The sequence below is a fragment of the Aphelocoma coerulescens genome, chromosome 2 (genome assembly GCF_041296385.1).
Source record: "Aphelocoma coerulescens isolate FSJ_1873_10779 chromosome 2, UR_Acoe_1.0, whole genome shotgun sequence".
In the NCBI taxonomy this organism is placed as follows: domain Eukaryota; kingdom Metazoa; phylum Chordata; class Aves; order Passeriformes; family Corvidae; genus Aphelocoma; species Aphelocoma coerulescens.
The window spans coordinates 155077603-155097460 of NC_091015.1; the positions used below are offsets into that span (position 1 = coordinate 155077603).

The 19858-nt window shown below is 38.2% G+C and overlaps 1 protein-coding gene across 7 annotated transcripts in view; it reads left to right on the plus strand.

Annotated features, from left to right (window-relative positions):
- Nucleotides 1-19858, plus strand: part of COL14A1 (collagen type XIV alpha 1 chain) — a 115161-nt gene that overhangs the window by 29991 nt on the left and 65312 nt on the right. For 6 of the 7 annotated variants that reach the window (XM_069005391.1, XM_069005393.1, XM_069005392.1 and 3 more), the window contains exons 6-13: nucleotides 4995-5150; nucleotides 5840-5959; nucleotides 7305-7469; nucleotides 7846-8007; nucleotides 9340-9488; nucleotides 10454-10583; nucleotides 15199-15344; nucleotides 16647-16776. In XM_069005391.1, the coding sequence (XP_068861492.1) occupies nucleotides 4995-5150; nucleotides 5840-5959; nucleotides 7305-7469; nucleotides 7846-8007; nucleotides 9340-9488; nucleotides 10454-10583; nucleotides 15199-15344; nucleotides 16647-16776 (1158 nt within the window). Of the gene's footprint in view, nucleotides 1-4994; nucleotides 5151-5839; nucleotides 5960-7304; nucleotides 7470-7845; nucleotides 8008-9339; nucleotides 9489-10453; nucleotides 10584-12344; nucleotides 12402-15198; nucleotides 15345-16646; nucleotides 16777-19858 lie in introns of those variants that run through there. The other variant, XM_069005397.1, reaches the window with a different exon arrangement.

A 19858-nucleotide genomic window follows, 5' to 3' on the forward strand; every position in this document is an offset into this window, starting at 1 on the left:
TGAATTCTGGAGCTGGACACTGCCTCACATCCTTTTATTTTTTTAACCCTTTTTAAAAAAGTGACATTTTGCTGATGTGGATTTACATTGCCCTTGTCCTCAGTGGTGCTTCTGCTCAGTGTGGTGCTGTCAATCGCTCTGGAGGACTGGCTGTTCTCTGTCATTCATGCTTTATTCACAAGGTATTTTTCACTCACTGCTGTCATCAAACTTCTTGCCTTTTGTGCTTTGTTATCCCATGAATGAGTCTTCTATTCATACAGTATTATTACTGACCTCTACTTGAACTTTCTTCCTCTCCTTCCACATATATTATTTGAGTTTCCACTGTGACAGGGAGTAAGAAAGGAAACGACATATTGCAGACTCAGAAAGAATTATACTCTTAACTTCTAGCAGAAGAAGTGTGTGTTTTGGCTCTTGAAAATGAGAACAGTTTCATACCAAGGGGAGGCAAAATATCAAATGTGTTTCTGCAAAACATAACTGCATGCAAATTGAACTGGTTTGTCTAAAGCATTGGGTCCTCCTGTGTGGCAGTGCCTGTATTTGCTGCTTCTCCCTTTGCCTTTCAAGGAACTTTCAAAGAGTAGTAGTATTAACTCCAAGAGTCAAAGAACTCTACTCTAGATTAAAAATCATGGTTTTGTATTTCTATATCTGTAAGGCTCTTAGGTTTTTTTGGTTGAACTTCTGTTTTTGACATTGCTCACTTGCTCACAACGCGTGTGTGGAAGAATAGCTTCAGGTAAGGAATGCAGCCATGGAGAAGTGGTCAGTGTTTCCAGGAGCTTGTCAAGCCTTCTGTGTTCTGTGCAGCCCCCACACAGAGCTTCTCTCAGGTCTCTCTCTGCACTCCATTCCCTTCAGTGGGATGACTTAAGGGTCATATTTTCCAGGCTCCAGTAACACTCCCTCTATCCCAGAAAGTCCTGTCTCGATCTTTCTGTCGGCATTGCCATCATTGGCTTCACTCTCAGCCAATTTTGACATGACCTTGAGAGTGCTGTAGCACTTGCATATTGGAAGTACCAGCAAATCAACGTCGGTGTCTGGGGGCTTGAGGAAACAAAACCAGGAAACTTTGTTTGGTAGATGCAAAGCTTCCAATGGTGTCTCTTCTTTGAAAAATTTCCCTGAAACAAAGGAACCAAAATTCTTGATGGTGATTTGATTTTTGGCAGTACTGAAGCAGGTTTTGTACAAATACCTTGCCCTAAAATGTTGCTGGTAGCCTTTAGCTCTATGCTGGAGCCTTTGAAGGTGAAATTTTGAGCCTATGCCTCCTTCTGTGGAAAGCAAAAGTGAGCAGACCAAGTCCCTTCCTCCTCAGTTAGCTTTCTGGCAGAGTGGCAAGTTCCTTCTGCCAAGTAGTGCTAGGAAGATTGTAAATTTGTTACAGAAAGTGCATTAATATTTTACTTTCTCCCCATAAAAATTCTCCACCAATTTTAAGTGGGTGAACTGAAGACAGTTCCTGGTGTAAAATATATAGGCTGTTATTCTGACTTTACAATATGTGCAATTCTATTATTTCTGCTTACCTAAAGACCACAGGCTCTGTTACTGTTTGTTGTGGAATGCAGCACTTGAAGCAGAATAATGCTTTCTATATAACATTAGGGAACATGATAGAAAATTTGGTAACTGGTCTCTTCCCTACTGTCCTGCTTCTGAAACCGGTGAGTACCATATAATTCAGAGGGAAATGGGACCTTCTATGTCACTACTCTTTTCTTGATGACCAAGTAAAAGAGAAATAAGCACACTATTGGACCTGATCACACTATTGAACCTTGTAGTAGACTAAAACAGTGAGTGTTGGAAGCTTTATTATATGGAATGATGTGCTGTCATCCTCCTTTAAGAAAAGTTGTTGGGAAAATTGGCTATTGAAATTGTGTAGATAGTCAAAATGTTCAAAATTACCCTCAAACAGGAATTCATGATCATGTATTGTTGTATGGAAAGATTATTGAAAAAGACATTTGCAAGAACAGGCAGTGGAAACTGGCTAAGCACAGTGGGGTGTAGAAATTATTTGCTACACACTGTGTCTTTTAGACTAACTTTATTAACTAGGATGTAGTGGTGTTTTTGTTCCTATCAGGTTTTAAAGATTTCTATCACTGCCTTATTCTGTTTAATATCTCACTGTTGTTTATTCCCTTTTAGGGAACTTTCTACAATTCTATTAAGTACAACAAGGAGAAAACATAAGCAAAATAGTGGGTGTACAGAAGTAACAAAACCTAAATGTTTTATGCAGAAAAGATTCAACAAGTATCTCCTACCAACGAAGAACGAAACAAATGTTCACACTGTGACCTTGCAGTACAATCTTGGATCAAACCACACGTTTCTTTAACAAAAAATAATTGAATTATACTATTTGCATTGATCTGATGATGTGGAAATAAAACATTGAAAGGAATGTCGTTACTGTTTTCTTTATTCTTTGGATTTTGCTTCACTGCATGGATTTACTAAAACCGATAAAAGCTTTCACTACAAAGCCATCACTACAGGAATAAAGAAGCCTTATAGGAAAAACTTGTTGATATGAAATGATATGAAATATTACCCAGGGTAATAACTCTGGTTCCATACTCAGCACAAGATTTTAGAAGTAGAGAAGGAAAATACAGCCACAGAAATCCTGTTATCCTCTTTAGGGTATATAATTAAACTGCTGGGATAACACTGAAAAGGTACATCTGTGCTATTGTACAGCTGCTTGGATTTGAATCAAGGGTCCTGTGCTTTTATTCTTTCTGGTATTGAGTAGCATTTTACTTTGCCAGTAGTTCTTTTGAAGCTTGCAACACTAATCATGGCCAGTGTGAGAATGGCACAAATGAACTGCGTGTTAATACAAGACAGATACTGCAAGTAATGCAGACTGATGAGCAGGAAGTTTATTTGGCAAAGGTATTTAAAACATTAATTTTGCCATGACTAGTAGATTCCTATTAAATCACAAAACAGATTCCACTCCCACTGAAATCAAGGGAAGTTTTGACTTCAGTGACCTAAAGATTGGACCTCTTTTGGATTTATCTTCCAATTTAAGATCATTTTTCTGGTGCTTACTAAATGCTCCCCAGTGTCAATACATTAAAATGTGTTGCCAATTAAAATAGTGTTGTCTTGTACTGTAAAAGCTAAAATAAAATATTTGCTTTGGCATCTTTGTAAGTGGAATTTTTGTCATGTGTTTAGAACTTATTCTGCACTGCTAGCTGCACGTAGGAAATGTTCCCTGTTCATCTAAAAACATTTGTAGTACACGTTTAAGACATTAACTTTATGGATTGGGTTTAATGCTCAGTGGATTTACACTACAGTATGAATCTAACCCTTAATTATTACCAATTGAACTCCTGCACATCAGATTGTTTTTGACTGGGAGATTTTAATTTTGTATTTAATGAAAATTTTGTCATTAATTGTTGTGAAAGTTTTAAGTTGCTAACCATGTGTTTTATTTCCTCTGTGTATCAGGAGAGTTTCTTGGGAGCTATTGCAAGCACCTTTTAGATAATTTCTCACTGAATTAATTACTTAGTTGCTGAACATCTCTGCTCAAATCAGTTTATTTCTGGCAGTGTACTTGGTGATTCCTGTCAGTACGATGTTAGGTGTTAGTATTCTTTGTGAAATAACTTATACAGTGGATTCTGACAAAAATGATGATAAAAGCTGGGCTGCAGCTTAATTCACTAATCTGTGTTTGTTTTTTATTGTATTCAGGGACATGATTTTCATCCCTAAATGGTTTGTGATGCATCATACCTTTTCTACTATACCTGCTTTGCTTTGTCTTTCCTATTTCCCTCCTTATTCTATAGCCAATCTGGCGGTGAGTTTGCTAGTTTTGTACTTCAAACATAAGATCTTCTTACATCTGTACAACATCATTCCTTTGTTTCTGTCCCTACAATATGAGTCCACTGTTTCAGCAACCTTAATTTCACAGTCACAAATCCACTTGTGTGGAATATGGCAATTCTGTCTGAGGTTCTGAAAACCTTTTGCATTCCCTTACTTTCCTTCCTGGTGTTTTCTCAAACTGAATGTGGCACTTACGTTTAGGCTTCTCAGTTGGCTTATTGTGCACTTTGTGTCTAATCTCTACTTCCCTTTCCTCTGATTTCCCCATTGATTAGTTAAACCTTAGAGACCATTGATATGTACTTCTGCTAATTCTTATAAGATCTTTTCTGTTGTTTGTTTTTTTTTGGGTTTTTTTTTTTTTTTTGTTTTTTTTTTTAAATCTTGTATTTTTGTGTTTTCCATTTATCTGTCAGACTAAAGCTTCATTCTCATGCTCATTCTCATAGAGACTGAATCTGAGGTCTTTGCATTTTACCTCTGCTGTATTGAGTGCCTCCTACTTAGGTTTAATACAGCATTTTCAATTGACCTTCAGTTTTGCTCAACTCCCAGGGGGGAGATTCACTTCTAGCTTTACAAGTCTACAGTGGTGCCTAGTGGTTTTCTATGGGGCTTTTGAGATGTATGGAGACACCTGGTTTTCTCTGTCGACTCTAAAAGGGGCCTTGATAACTCTTTTATATGTCTGCATCTCTAGGTAGCTCTCTCTGCATTGTCTGTGCCTAAGGCTAAGTGTCATGAACTATGTACTGGGACTGAAACTGTATATGTACATTGGGAATGAAAATGAACTGTTGGTTTGGTTCTATATGACAGTTAATTTTTTTCTTTCTTGAGTATTTTTAGAAGAATTTCTTTTCATAGGCCTCCCAAAAGTAATTTTGAACACCCTAATGAAAGAACTGAAGTAAATAATGGTCAGACTATTCTATAACTGAAGTTTGAATAAGCACATTTAGTAATTTTGCTTATTTCTCACTTTGACCATGGAAGAAAGCTTTAATTATCAAGCTGGTGGGAGGAGGAAGGCATATATTTATTGAGTTACAATTTTATTGTTGAATTAATAATATTGGTTTAATTTTAATGATTTACAGGCAGCCTGTTTACCTGTAAAACTCCAGCAATTGCAGATATTGTGATACTAGTAGATGGTTCTTGGAGTATTGGCAGATTCAATTTCAGGCTCGTTCGGCTGTTCCTGGAAAACCTGGTTTCCGCTTTCAATGTGGGATCTGAGAAAACAAGAGTAGGTAAGGTGCCTCACTTTCTTCCTAACATTTCTGTAGCAATGTAAAGATGCTATCATTTCAGGATAGTTAACAGCATAGTGCTACTATTTTTGTGCAAGATTCATCCTCATCTGGAACTAGCACTTCTGTCATCAGAGTAATGCTGCTGGAATGTTTGTAGTATTAATTCCTCACAGTTTACTGTGATCCTCAACTTAGGTAAACTCTAATGCAATGTCAGTGGAAAAAAAACCAGTGGAAACAGTCTTACTGACTTCAGTCAGCAATAGCCTCAAGCACTTGCAGTTTAATTTTTGCAGGCAGAATGTGCCAATGGATGGTTTTTCTTGTGCTTTAAACTGGCTGAAATGTTATATTTCTGATCTGCTGCTGTTCAAATGTATATTAAGTAAAATTGTTATTTAAAAAAGAAATTCTTGAAATGTTATTAACTCTGAAAAAGTTATGTATTTCTTTGCTTTTCATTTATTTATCACTTGAGAAAAAGGCTTTGAAAGTTAATTGAGGAGTTGTCACCCAGAACAACTTCATACTATTTTTTTGTTGTCAATTTTTCTAATATGGTAGCAAAGCTACTTGCAGTGAGCTAATTGTGGTAAGATACTGGTAACCAAGTACATAAAGTATATATACTTGAAAAAAAACCTGCTTTATTATCTGATGGATTGCCTTAATTTCTGGTTCTTTAGGTCTTGCACAGTACAGTGGTGATCCCCGAATTGAATGGCACTTGAATGCCTATGGCACAAAGGATGCAGTTTTGGATGCAGTCCGTAATCTGCCATATAAGGGAGGGAATACGTTAACAGGTACTGTGTATGTTTTGGCTTTTGCCTTTTATTAAAAACCCTATCCTGCTGTACAGACTAAAAAGTGTCAGTGCTTATTATGAAGGGTAGAAAGGATAGGGGGTTTGCAGCTTGCCAATGGCTTTATCCAGTGTCAGTTAAGTCTTTTCTGAAGTGCTTGTTCATTGATTTCCCTGGGAATCAGGACAGGGTCTCATAAAACAAAGTGTACATAACTCTCTGTGCTGGAAGTAAAATCTTTTATCTACTAGGAAGAAAATGCAAAATCCATTTATGATGTTCATGCACAGAGCTTTATTCTAGAAACGGAAAGAATATTGTTTCAATATTTGACAACTGGTATACTAAATTTGCAAATGACCACCTGGGGCTTTTAGATTTCCATTGACCTTTTAGTAGTTAAAGCACTGAAGCCCCAGACACACTTAGTGATGGATAAAGGGGGGATGCCTGACAACCTGGGAAAAATACAGTCTCTGAATACAATTCCAGTGTCATCAAAGCAGCAGTTAGTAATGTTGGAATGATATATCCAAAGATCCAGACATGGCTTTAAGTAAATTGCTGCCTTTTTTTATTTTTTTTTTCTGGCGGGTAAGAAATGGGAGAAACAATGAGCAGCAGCCTATATTTTGGTAGAAGAAGTGATTGCAGTGGGACAAAGGACAGAAAACTCTAGTATGATTCTAGGAATGAGATTACTGGGTGGTGGGAAGTAGTAAATTATCAAAATTATTTTATATGGATGTTAGAAGAAAGTGAGAAACATTTTCTGTGGGAGACTTAAACAAGTTTTCAGACAGGATCGCATTGTGATATGTAAGTTTGTTGTGGAGCTGTTGTTCTTCTTTCCCTTTAAATAATTAGCATTTATTAAAATCAGATTCTCCCTAAGCTTAAGTAAAGCTTTTTTTTCAGCTTGTAAATCAGAAAGAATAAACAAACAAAAGTAAGGCTATCTGTAGCATGGGAGATTTACTAAGCTATCCGGAGCATGTGCTTTCATATAAACAATGTAGGTAGAAGGAGAGGGAACTTCCTGTTCTAACTTGGTAAGACTTGATAGAGTAAGAAAAAAAAGATGATATTTTGCAGGAAGATCAATTTAGGTTTTCATAGCCAGTTTAAGATATATTGATTGATCAAAGGCTGCTAAAAATATATTTCAGCTTCTCTATAGCTTTGGCTGCTTGTTGGAATTTAATTTCTCAGTAAATAAAGTCTTCTTTTATACTTATTCTTCATCAGAATTTTAAAACTGAGTAGACAAACAAACACTGTGATATTGGCAAAATTAATGGACATTTTCCTCTCTAAAAGTCTTTTAAAATATTTTCTTCTGTAGGTCTTGCCTTAACTTATATTTTGGAAAACAGCTTTAAGCCTGAGGCAGGTGCAAGACCTGGAGTATCTAAAATTGGGATACTGATCACTGATGGGAAGTCCCAAGATGATGTTATCCCTCCCGCTAAAAACCTACGAGACGCTGGCATTGAGCTGTTTGCTATTGGTGTGTATTCTGCCACATCCATGTACATGTCCCATTGTACTCTGGAGTATTTGTATCAGTTGCTGTCTGTACTAAGGAAGTGTTATTTTCTGCCTGTATCCAATAAATATCATAATTAATTTGTATCTTTTATAAACATTGCTCGTAACATTGCTGCTATAACTGGAATTTAGCAGTATACATGGATGCTACATTTTCATGAGACTGCTGAAAAATTCCACTTATGCTGACAGAAATTGACATCCTAAAAACAGAGCAATTTGTAGTTGGTCATTAAAACAAATAGAATTGGATATTAGTAATTTTTTATCAATCCCTGTGTATACGAGATTTTTTCTTTTTAATTGCAAATATTTTCTTTTCTTTCCAATGAAAGGTGTAAAGAATGCAGATATAAATGAACTCAAAGAGATTGCCTCTGAGCCTGACAGCACACATGTCTACAATGTAGCTGACTTTAACTTCATGCATACCATTGTTGAAGGTCTTACCAGAACAGTGTGCTCACGAGTAGAGGAACAGGAAAAGGAAATCAAAGGTGAACAGAAACAAAATTTAATGTAACTTATGATGAATGTAGAGCTGCAAATCAAATACCTGCGGTTCTAGGCTGGCTTCTGGCACTAGACTCATGCAATAAATGCTTTTTCTTGCAAGAAAGTACATTTCCAGGGAAGTTATCTTCCTAGCTATCTTTTATTCTTGCTTAGATATCTCTGACCTTTTGCTCTCTGTCTTTAGTAGAGGTAAATATTATGGTATTTGGTAGTACAAAAAAATTTTAAAATGTACAGTCATTCTGCTGTAACTATTTCCAAGTGGTGGGTAAGGAAATCTTTTTGTAATACAGAGTTTTGGGGATGAATTAGTTTAACAGCTGCACATGGAATTGTTACGTTCATGCTGTGCTTTCCATCTCCTAACTTAATGTTTTTATTGTCTCATAAGTACTCAACAGTTTCAACTATTTAGATTGCTTTGTCCGTTCCTCTTGATGAATTTTTTTTTCCTCTTTCTTATTAACCACACAAAAAATATATTTTGGTTCACAGGAAAAGATGTCAGTGAAGAAAATTGTTCTTATATGAAAATGCCTCCTCTGACTACAATTATTTTCTTTTCTGAAAAGAAGAAATGGCTATGAAAAAATGTTGCAATTTGCCAGATATAGTCCTGCCTGTGAGGCCTTTCTTTCTGAAAAGTTTCAGTGAATTTTGTTTCTATTTATTGGTTTGTGATTCCTTATTATCACAGAAATGCTGAGTGATTCTCTCTCTCATAATATATATGGATATGTGGAAGATTTTATATATATAAATATATAATATATACAATATAATATATAGATACATGCAATATATATCAGTAGGAAAGGCTCTCTTGAATGGGAGAGAATGGAAAAACCATGGATAGATGAGACCTCTTTATGCAAAAGAATGATTGCCAGAGGAGATGACCGTTCACTGTGTCTCTTCAGGCAGTATCAGTTTCCAACCTGCTGAGGAGCACAGGAGATCACAGCTGTATATGTACTTGTATGTTTTTCATGACTGGGAGGAAAGCAACCTGACAAAAAACCCACAACAGAAAGGTCTGGAAATAGTGATGGGAGGAAGGTCAGGAAGGCTTAGTGTTGTATTTTTGTCTTTTTCGTATAAAGGTTTATGAAAGACCGGGGAGGCTTAGTCCCAGTGAAACTCCATGTGCAGTACTCATTATTACTTCTGTGTTTCCATTGAGAATAACCTAAATAAGTGTGCCAATTATTTGATTTTCTGATGAGGAACAATATTTATAGCTTCAGCAAATATAGCAAACCGAGTAACTATTATGCAGAAGGGAATAAAAATGTGCATTTTCTCCAACCTAGGAACGATTGCTTCTCTTGGGACTCCTTCAGATTTGGTCACATCTGATGTAACAGCGAGAGGCTTCCGGGTTAGCTGGACCCATGCACCCGGCAAAGTGGAAAAATACAGGGTTGTGTACTACCCCACTCGAGGAGGACAGCCAGAAGAGGTAATAGGAGGAAAAGCTGCCCAGACATTTTTAATGCAACAGGGCAACTAACCAGACAGGAAACCTATGGTCTTATTTTAAATCCACCCTGAAATTCCCTCTGTGGGCTCCAGAAAGGAGGCTGGTCACGCTGCATGGGGACGAAGGTTAGGTAGTAGCTAGGCTACGTGTCTGTCATACAATTTAAAGTAAATGTGCTGTAATAGTAAGCACTTTCAGGGGGTAGGGTGAAGTGCCTGCATTTTTTGTTACACATATGATTACTTGAAACAGTTCTACAGACACCCCCTGTGCCATTCTGTTTACAGGAACAGAAGAGGTAGGAGTTGATGATAAGCCAGATTTCAATTCTAAGAAAAAATCATTCATAAAAGGAAGATGATATGGGTGTGTGTTTTGGGACATCTACAATTAGTCAGTGAAAATTTGGAGAGGGTTGTTTATTTGGATAGACTTCAGCGTTTTGGAGATGGGAAAAAATGCAGTGGAACAAGCTTTTGACTTCAGCTGACAACTTATCGAATTGAATGGAAAGGTAGAAGAGCAAAAGGATTTAACTACGATTATATTTTGTTTCATTTTGTGCTAGAAACTTGTTTAGGACGGATATGTATTGATGTAGTTTTGGAGTACTCTATGTGTGTGTATATATATATATATGTGGTACTAAAGGAATATTTATGATAACATTATATCAAAAAGTGCCACATACACACTCTTAAACTGTATCTCATATACTTTATTCAGCTAAGATCTTCCTTTGTTCCAAATGGCTATTTATACAGATAAACATTTTGACTATTTATATGGTTGCTGTTTTTTTTCAGACACTTTATTGTATATAAATGGAGCATGAACTGAACTTGAATACAGTGCAAAAATTGGATGAAAGAGGGATTGAGTAATGCGATAGTTATGTAGTTTGTTTACTTTATGCATATTTAGTTAAATTTTCTTTTAAACAGGTTGTGGTGGATGGAAGTGTATCAACAGCAGTTCTGAAAAACCTGATGTCTTTAACTGAGTACCAGATAGCTGTATTTGCAATCTACTCCAATGCTGCGAGTGAGGGCCTCCGGGGAACGGAAACCACACGTGAGTGTCCTTAGCATGCTTGTTGCAGATTTGACTGTCTGCATTTAATCAGGGTATGTAAGCATTAGTCTTTGTGAGAAATAAACACAGAAGGGAGTCTTTTTCAATTTGCCTTCTTTTAGTGCATTTGCCTTAAATTAAATGTTGTTTGAATTAGTTCTGGGCTAAGCTCCTAAGTTTTGTTACAGTGGGGATGCTGTAACACGCCTTTATCAAACCAGGAGTCCCGTGGAAAAGAAATATATATGGACGGATTCTTGATAGATGTTTCAGAGATGTTTATTTCCCCAGCCGCATGGCCGGGCTCTGCCGAGGAACTGCTCAATCCCGGGACCCGAGGGTCCTTGACCGCGCAGGGAAACACAAAACAACCAATGGGGAACGAGGCTGACCAGGAGCAGGGAAACCCCGTGCCTCCCCTCAGGACCCCTCTCCCAGGGCTACATGGTGGGGGGAGGAGACCCCGACACCTAAGTCCAAATGCTCTGTGGATATTTAAACACTGAGAAAGGTTTTATCTCTGTGCTGAACTTTGAAGTTGGTTGTATTGAACCCTAAATTAGAACATTCCAATGTTTTGGGTGTGGAGCCAAGCTTTATAAACTAGGTTTTTAGCTGAAGATGATCTCATGAATGGAGGATTAGGTGGGACCAGAAATACCTGCATGCAATTCCCACCAGTGCTAAAGGTTTCAAGGTAACTTTTTAAAGTTTCTTTCTCAATGATTTAATAATTTTCTGTCTGTAAAATGGTGTCTTGGGATATTGTAAGACTTAATGCATTTACAGTTTCATGTATTTGCATACAAAGTGCAGTTATTTTTTTACTAAATATGACAGATATTAGGAATGGAAATAAAGAGTAACTTTATAGTTCAGACTAGGAGACTGGAAGTCCGTATGTGACATATGAATAGCTGGTATCTGCTGAAAGAACAGCACAGCAGGGCTCAAGCAATCGATAAGATTTCTGCAGTGCTTTGATAACATCCTGACCCAAGTGATCAAGGAGCAAGCAAGAGAAGGTGCTCTGCTGTAGCTCATACTTAGAAACAAGGAAGAACTGATGGCAGAGGAGGAGGAGATCACGTCCTACAAGCTCAGGAAAGGTCCTTACTGACAAGTTGGTAACCAGCGGACTGGAGGCTGGCACGGATTATCAAGAAACTTGTAACAGAACTCAGACATAAAAAGGGAGTGTGTAAGAGATGTAGAAGAAGAGGCAAATGACCCAGGAGAAGTTTAAGCTGCTGTCTGATCTTGCAGGGGTAAGTATAGGAAAGCCAAGGCCACCCTGGAGGTGAATCTGGCAAGTGACCTGAGGAGGAAAACAAGTTTTGCGTTACGCATTTCAACGAAGGGAAGTGCAAAGTCCTCCTCCTGGTGAGTGACAACCCCATGTGTCACTACACCCTGAGGGGTGACTGCTGGAAGGCAGCTCTGCAGAGAAGGACCTGGGGGTCATGGTAAACAACAAACTGACTGTATACCAGCAGAGCACCCTTGTCACAAAGAAGGCCAAGAGCCGCCTGGATGGCATTAGAAAATTATTGCCAGCAGGTTTAGGGAGCTGATTCTTGCCCTCTGCTCAGCACTTAAGAGGCCACACCTGGATGCCTGGTCTTGTGCATGGTTCCTCCAGCACAAGAGAGATGTGGACTTACTGTAGTGACTTCAGTGAAAGGCTGTAAAGATGATGACGAAGGGCTTAGCACATCTTTCATAAGAGTCTGAGACAGCTGGACTGTTCAGCGTGGAGAAGGCTCAGGTGATCTTGTTAATATGTCAAAATCCCTCATGAGGAAATGAAGACGAAGGGTGAGCCAGACTTTTCTCAGTGGTGCTTTTTAACAGGACAAGAGCCAATGGGCACAAATTAAAACCCCATGAAATTAAATTTGGACAGAAGAAGACACGGTTTTATTGTAATGGTGGTCAAACACTGGAATAAGTTGTCCAGAGAGGTTGTGAAGTCTGCCTCTCTGCTGATATTTCAAGCCAAACTGGATGAGGTTCTGAGCAACCTGCTTTAGCTGACCCTGACTGGACAGGGAAGTTAATTAGACCAGATGATCTCAAGAGGTGCCTTTCATCCTCACTGGTTCTTTGGTTCTGTGTCGGTGCTAATCTTCTCAATCTGAAAACAAAACAGAATCATATAAAATTATTTTGGACTTTTCTTTTAGTCTCAGTCTCCCAAATTGTCATCTCCTGTCATGTTTTACCCCATGAGACAGTGTTAGGACCTGTTTAATTTATCGAGGCTGAGAGAACAGTCACATACTGAGCCAACAGGGTTGTTTTGTATTGCACCTGGTATTCCTTTGAAGTCACCCAGTCAAGTTCTGACGGAGGCCAGCCCTGCTGGCTTTCAGAGATCTGATCAGATCACACCCCAAGGTTATGCAGCATCAAGCATTTTATACAGCTGTCTTTGATAGTGTGTTGGAAGTAATAGTCTGACATGTGCAAGTGTTAATTACTGGACATGCTAAAAATACCTGCAATTTTTAAGTATTTTTTCACTGTTCTAATGGAGAATTATAGAAAACTGTAGTTTACATTCCTGCCTGTGTGTGAGATACTGACAGATTAGAATAGTCACCAATTTTATTTGTTTATACAGAACATTGAAAATAGTTTACAGAAATGTGAAATCTAAACAGATATATATATGTATAGCATATATATGCATATATATATACATATGTATACATTATAGCATAATGTAGAGATAAGTAGAACATTTTGTGATTTAATAGTCACTTCTAACTTGAAATAAATATGAAATGTATTCACATTTTAATTTGCTAAAAACATATTTTTACCTGGTTTATTCCAGCTATTTTTAGTCGGTTTAATTTATCCCTAAGTTGCCTGAATATTTGGATAGTCTGGTAACTGTCCAAGATGCAAACCAGCATTATCTACTAGATATTTATGTTTGAGATTCAGAGCTCTTCAGTTGAAAATTCCAGTATAAAACACCACATTTTATTTCCAGTCACCTCTTTGTCAATTTTTATATATATTGCCAGAGTATCTACCAGTTCCTATTGAGAATTAAAATGCAAGTCATAAGTTAGAGAATACTTTTCCCATAGATTTTTTAGAATCAAGATAAGGGGAAGGAAAGGTGATGGATACTCTCGCTGTGACCCAGTTTGAATAGGAATGAGACAATGTGATACAAAGCAGCTCCAGGATATCTCAACATGTAGTTTCTTACTGTAGGTATCAGAAATGGGAGTGGAGCTCTGAGCAAGGAGACTGATGTACTTTTGAAAATGTTCATGGGTAGTTTCTCCCTATAATTAGAGAAATTGTGAGAATTCATGGAAATATAAATCAATACAAGAACAAGGGTTTAAATAGGATGGAGGTAGGTTGTAAAAGGTTTGGAAGGATAGATGGGGTAACCTGGAAGTGGAAACCTAAAGAGAAGTCTGGGTTGAAGTTTTGCCACCCTTTACGGACATGAGTGACAGACTGAGTGAACAGCCTAAATGAACAAGGATGAGGCTGGCATGGTTCTGCTAGAGCTCTGTTAGAACTTGTTGAACATAATGTAAGAGATATACTTGGAGATACCAACTTGACAGGATGCAGCTTTTGCTTGGACGAGGAGATCAGAGAAGCTCTGTGACTGAAATTAGAATTTGTTCCTGAATATTTGTGTGCAGGTCAGATTCTTCAGAATTTCAAATAGGAAAAGTTTTGTATCAGTTAGCAATTGCCTTCTGTTTTTTCAGACCATTTCAGTCATTTTTGAGACTATTCTCAGTGTATAAATTCCAAAGAAATCAAAGTTCCTTCATATCTCTCCATATTCATACCTGAATATTTCTCCATATTCATGCCTGAATATTTTTATGGGATTCATCAGTGATGTACCAGCAGTGGAGAGGCCATGGGATGTTATTCTGTGAGAGGAATAAAGTGAGGACAACCACAAAAGTGCGAAACGCTACTCTAAAGAGTTACAGAAATGCAAAGAAACATTTGGAAACCCAGATTGGTGCTATGTTCTGGTATCAGTGCCTTAAATTCACAAGTAAACCTCGTTATATTGTTTGAATTTCACTCATCCTGCTCTTGCTTGCCAGGTTAGCATTTGCCATGATTTGCAATGGATGACCTTTCCCATATGTGCAAAATCCTACTGATATGGGCCTTGGTGCCAGTTTGGACAGTCCAGGCCTTAACAGGCAATAGTTTATAGCCACAATATTTTGATGTGTGCAGTGTGCTCATCCAGGGTTTTTCCAGGGTATTGTACCTTGTGGCTGTCACGTCCATACTCTGGCTTGGGAGCTACTCCCAGAAAGAGTGTGGATGTGACTCCCTTAAAACTGCTACTTGTTCCTAATAGCAACCGTGCTGAAATGCTTTGTGAGGCATAAATCTGCCTGGCATTAGAATTGGTTTGGGTTAGCATTTCCATGTTTCTTTAATTCTGAGTTCTTTTATGCACTTCTTTGTAGGATACAGACAGCACTTCCATGCCTGGAGAAAGCTATATTCCTTTGTGTTTCCTGGGTAAAACAAACTGTTTGAATAACATCTGGTTGTTCAAGTGAGACAACTGAAGTGCCTGTCTCTTGCTCCTCTGTAGTTGCCTTGCCAATGGCGTCGGATCTGCAGTTGTACGATGTGTCCCAGAGCAGCATGAGGGTGAGGTGGAATGGAGTCGTGGGTGCCACAGGTTACATGATCCTGTATGCTCCCCTCACAGAAGGATTGGCAGCAGATGAGAAGGAGGTGATGTATTGTGCTTTGATTTGAATAGCAGTTAGTAAAAAAATCATTCTTTTAAAGAATAAACTAGTACATGTCCTTTAACCTCCAATGTGATCAGCAAATACTTGGGTTTTTTTCCATTACTCGATTAAGTACTGTGTGTGTCACAGCCTATGAATAAAGTTCAAGTGACAGTTGGTTATTTTATGTCATTTTCATAAAAATGCAACAAATTTAACTGAATTTAAGTCACTCTTTTGAAATTTTATATAAAGTGATACTCTATCATCATATGGAACTAACACTTGAAGAAAATATCAAGTAAAACTAAGATATCTCCTAAGTGTGCTATCAGAAGAATATGAAGTTTAGCCTCTGTTCTCATCAGGGCCTTTAAATGTAAGTAAAATCTGTAGGTCTAAAAGAAGACCTTCATTGGTTTTCTTTTAGTTCTGTTCAACCTTTATTTTTAAATTTAAAAATAATGTCTTTCATCAAAAGTGATTTTAGAAGATGTTCTTTAAAAGGATAAGAAGGTGGGACGAGGTAAAGTCTAATCTTCCGTCACTAACATAGTAAAACCAATGGAACTTCTGGCCTAGGATTTAAAAGTTTTTATGCTCAAGATTCTATATGTGTGGTTAAGGTTATGTACAACATCTGTCTCCAAGCAAAAACAGTATAAAGCATGCAGGGACATGTGAACTTGTGAAGACGGCATGAAGCTGCTGAAAGCCGGCGCAGACTTGTGCTCACTGCTAAAGCAGTGGCTGTGAGCACATAATTCTGTTAAAAATGGGGCCTCCCTGAGAACTGGCTGCTTCAGGAGGACTGAGCTTTACCCCAAAGAAATAAGTACAGTCCATGTTAATGTGGCTCTCCATGAATAGGTGGAGGAGGAAAATACAAATAGCAACAAATCTGAGCCTCAGTGTGCATAGAAATCAACTCCTCAGTGAGTTCATGTGATTTTCAGATCTGTGACTGAAGATGAACCAAAGTGTAGAAGGGAATGGGAATAACAAAATGTAGACAGGAAAAGGCTGCTCATTCTGGAGAGGCATATTTTGTCATTGCTAATGTGATTAGTCACTTTTGAAGTCCTTTTATCTGTGTGTTGGCTTTTGGCTTTTTGAAAGTTTTAATCTTTTAATTATTATGCAAAATCCCAAAATCTTGGGCAAAGCACTGCAGGCACAGTGTCACACAAATGCTCAGCAGAACATTTGATCATGTACCTAATTTCAGGAGTTTAACTGGTAATATTCCTCATTATGAGCTAATTTGAAAATAATGCATCTTTTTTATTCATGGTGATTTTAGATAAAAATTGGGGAGACCTCAACAGATCTTGAACTGGATGGACTGTTGCCAAATACAGAATATACAGTCACAGTTTATGCCATGTTTGGAGAAGAAGCTAGTGATCCCCTCACAGGACAAGAAACTACATGTAGGTAGCACAAATCTATATTCACTTCAGTGTTAATAAAACTTCAGAATGGTCTTTGCACATATTAGAGCAGGCATCTGATTATCTGATTCAAACAATTGGTCAAGCTCTTTATGTAAGTTTCTCACTGTGGATACTTAATTTACATTAAGGGTGAGGATTTCCACAAAATTTGCAGCAGGGTTGTGAACTTGTCTCTCTTGTTGGTAGTGATACTGTGAATGCCCCTACTGATCTTGTTGGAATTACTGACAGTTTCCTGAACTTGCTGAAGGTGAATGACGGTCACCACGTAGGACCTAAATTGATACTGTCTGTTTAGCCTCCTCTAGCTAGAGAACCAGGTGTGTGTGTGAGCCTGCTCAGATGGAGAGAGTCATTCCTCTGGCTCAGTAGTAGTACAGACAGAAAAGAAGCAAAGAGAAGATTTCTGTCCAACCCCTGCTGCCTAACATCTGGTAAATGGAAGGTTGGAAAGTGCCTGTGCAGTCATGACAGATGGTGTGTTTTTAATAAGCAGCAAGAATTTTGCCAGCTAAATTCTGTCCTCTGCAAACAGTACACAGACTGTATGTCAGCTCTCTAAATAGTTCCAGTATTTTGAAGACAAAGGAATTGAAAATAAGCAACTGTGCTTCTGGGACCTTTCTGGGACTGCATTGAGTGACATCTCTATTGCGCCCAGCAGGGAAGTGAGCGAATCCTCTTGATTTGTGCTCCTGGCATGAGTAACCCAGTCAGGGTGAAAGTGACTTACATTTAATAAGTGAGAGAAGTTCAGGCGTGCAAATTCTAGGAAAAAGAAACCCCAGAGCAATTCCTTGTAAGGTCAACAAGCAATAGTGGAAGAAGCTCTAGGAATGGTGTTTGCTGGGTCTTCTCTAGGAGGACAGTTGTAGATAGACAAGTTCCAATAGCAAACTACTGCAGCCTGGGCATATTTGTTGACTTGAAACAAGTGTAGAAGATTCCTAACAAAAAGAATCAAATCTTTGGCTCTTTATCTCTCCCTCCCTTTCTCTGTATCCTCATGCATTGCTCCTCATCTTGCACAGCCCCCAGTGCCCTTAGCCCCCACCCTGGCTTTTGGTCAATATCTACTCAGTATCAGATTTTCATTTCTCCTAAAAAGTAGTTTATGTAGTTTATGACTGTGCCAGCTTCAATTCACTTCATACCATATGATCTTGGAGAATGCACAGCTCTAAACCTGGCTAACACATTGGATGGAAGATCACAAACAGATTCCAGATAAATTGGCACAAGCTGAGGTTTTTATGACACTGTCTGATCACAGAAGCTTGTAACATGTGTTAGTCAGCCCATCATCACTACTGCTGCTACTAGACCAGAATAAAAAAGAAACCCTAACTTCTCTGCAACCTTCATTTATTTTTAGGACGACACAATGGAGCCATCTCTGGTCTATAGTATGTAATATGAAAGAAGATTGATATTGTCATATGCAGCTATCCAAATAAGCCCTCTGCTAGCAGGCTTTGATGAATCAGGCAGTGGGGCAGTTCTGGGAGGAAGAAAGCTCCTGGTGATCATGTGGGTGTTTAACAGTAATGTCTTACCTGTCCAGAATCTGATTTAAGCTTCTTTCTCTCTTTTTTTTTTTTTTTTCCTTTCCTTTTCTTTTCTTTCAGTGTGATTATTTCTGGCTTACTATTAATAAATAGGCTACCTGGTATTTTCTTCCTGGAGCATGTATCTGTCTGAAGAGTGATCTGCCAAATTTGCTGTAGTATTAGGTGTAGTATCTGATAATCTGTGTTTAGCGAATAATATTCTACACACTGTATCATCTTGGTTACTGTAGGAAAACCTTCCATATGCCAAACAGAGACATGCTCTGCAATCCCATTCTAGGGTGTAGTTTCATTTTGGGGCCGGGATTCATCCAAGACTCCCTGTAAATATCACGTAAGTCTGGCACCAGGACCATCTGTCTGGTTGAGAGCAGTGTTGTCAGGAGGTTGGTTCCAAGAGGAAAGAGCTGAGACTGATGCATTTTGTTCTACGACCTGGATGGTAGAATGAAGTGCATTCCACAACTGACAGAAAGTAGAAAGGAAAGCCAGCACGTGATACTCCCTTCACTAGACTCAGAGGAATATGTTGAATGCCAGAATGTGTGGCAAACCCATCTACTACAGTTCCAAGTGTATTCCTGTCTTCTCTTTTCTCAGAGCCAAGTTGACTTCACTGTTCCTAAGCTGGTTGCAGAGTTTGGATTGATAAATGGCCTGGCAAAAGACCTCGTGTAATATATGAGGCCTTTAAAATCTTTGCTTTTTCCCATGTGCTATTGTGTGAGGGAAGCAGCTTCTGAAGTGCTGCTATTTATCTGTCCACGTGGACTGGTGAGGAGTGTGTGTGTGAGGGCAGGATGGATAGAGAAAGGTTTTATAATTCAGAGGAAAGTAGCAGATGTTGGACTAATACAGAACCTACTGCTGAGAGTAACAGACAGAACAAATTGCTTTCTGTGGTGTGACAGAAGTGGATGTAATCTGAGACTGTCTCCTGCATGACCTCATTTTCCTTCAGCTCATGACAGTCAAGGACTATATAGCATAAAAGTACGGCTTTAGCTGGGGTGGTTGTTGGGAAACAGCTTAGGTTTCCAAACAGAAAGGTTAGACAGAGGTAAAAAAATAGCATCTTTGGAGATCTTCTAAGCTAGTTATGCTTTTTGGACAAATTTACCCTTATGTCAGGGTCTTTTAGGATTCAGAAACGTTTTTGCCAAAATTCTACTCTCATGAAGTATTTTGGCTGGGATACATGTGAAAACCAAATGCATATATGATAAAGATCTAGCTGGCTTAAATTAATACACAAATACAAACACAGATTTATTGCAAGTGTTCTGTAGGCTATTTCTTTATATGATATCTGCAATAAACAATATCATAGTTTATTTCTTTTTCAGTATCAGTTGAGATGCATTTAGCAAATCTGAAAGTTCTGTTTCAGCAAAGAGCTATGCCCTTTTACCTGCCTTTAAGTATTTTTGTAGCTCCATTGATGTAGGTCTTTGAATAGAAATACTGGTGATACAAATTTTTGAGTG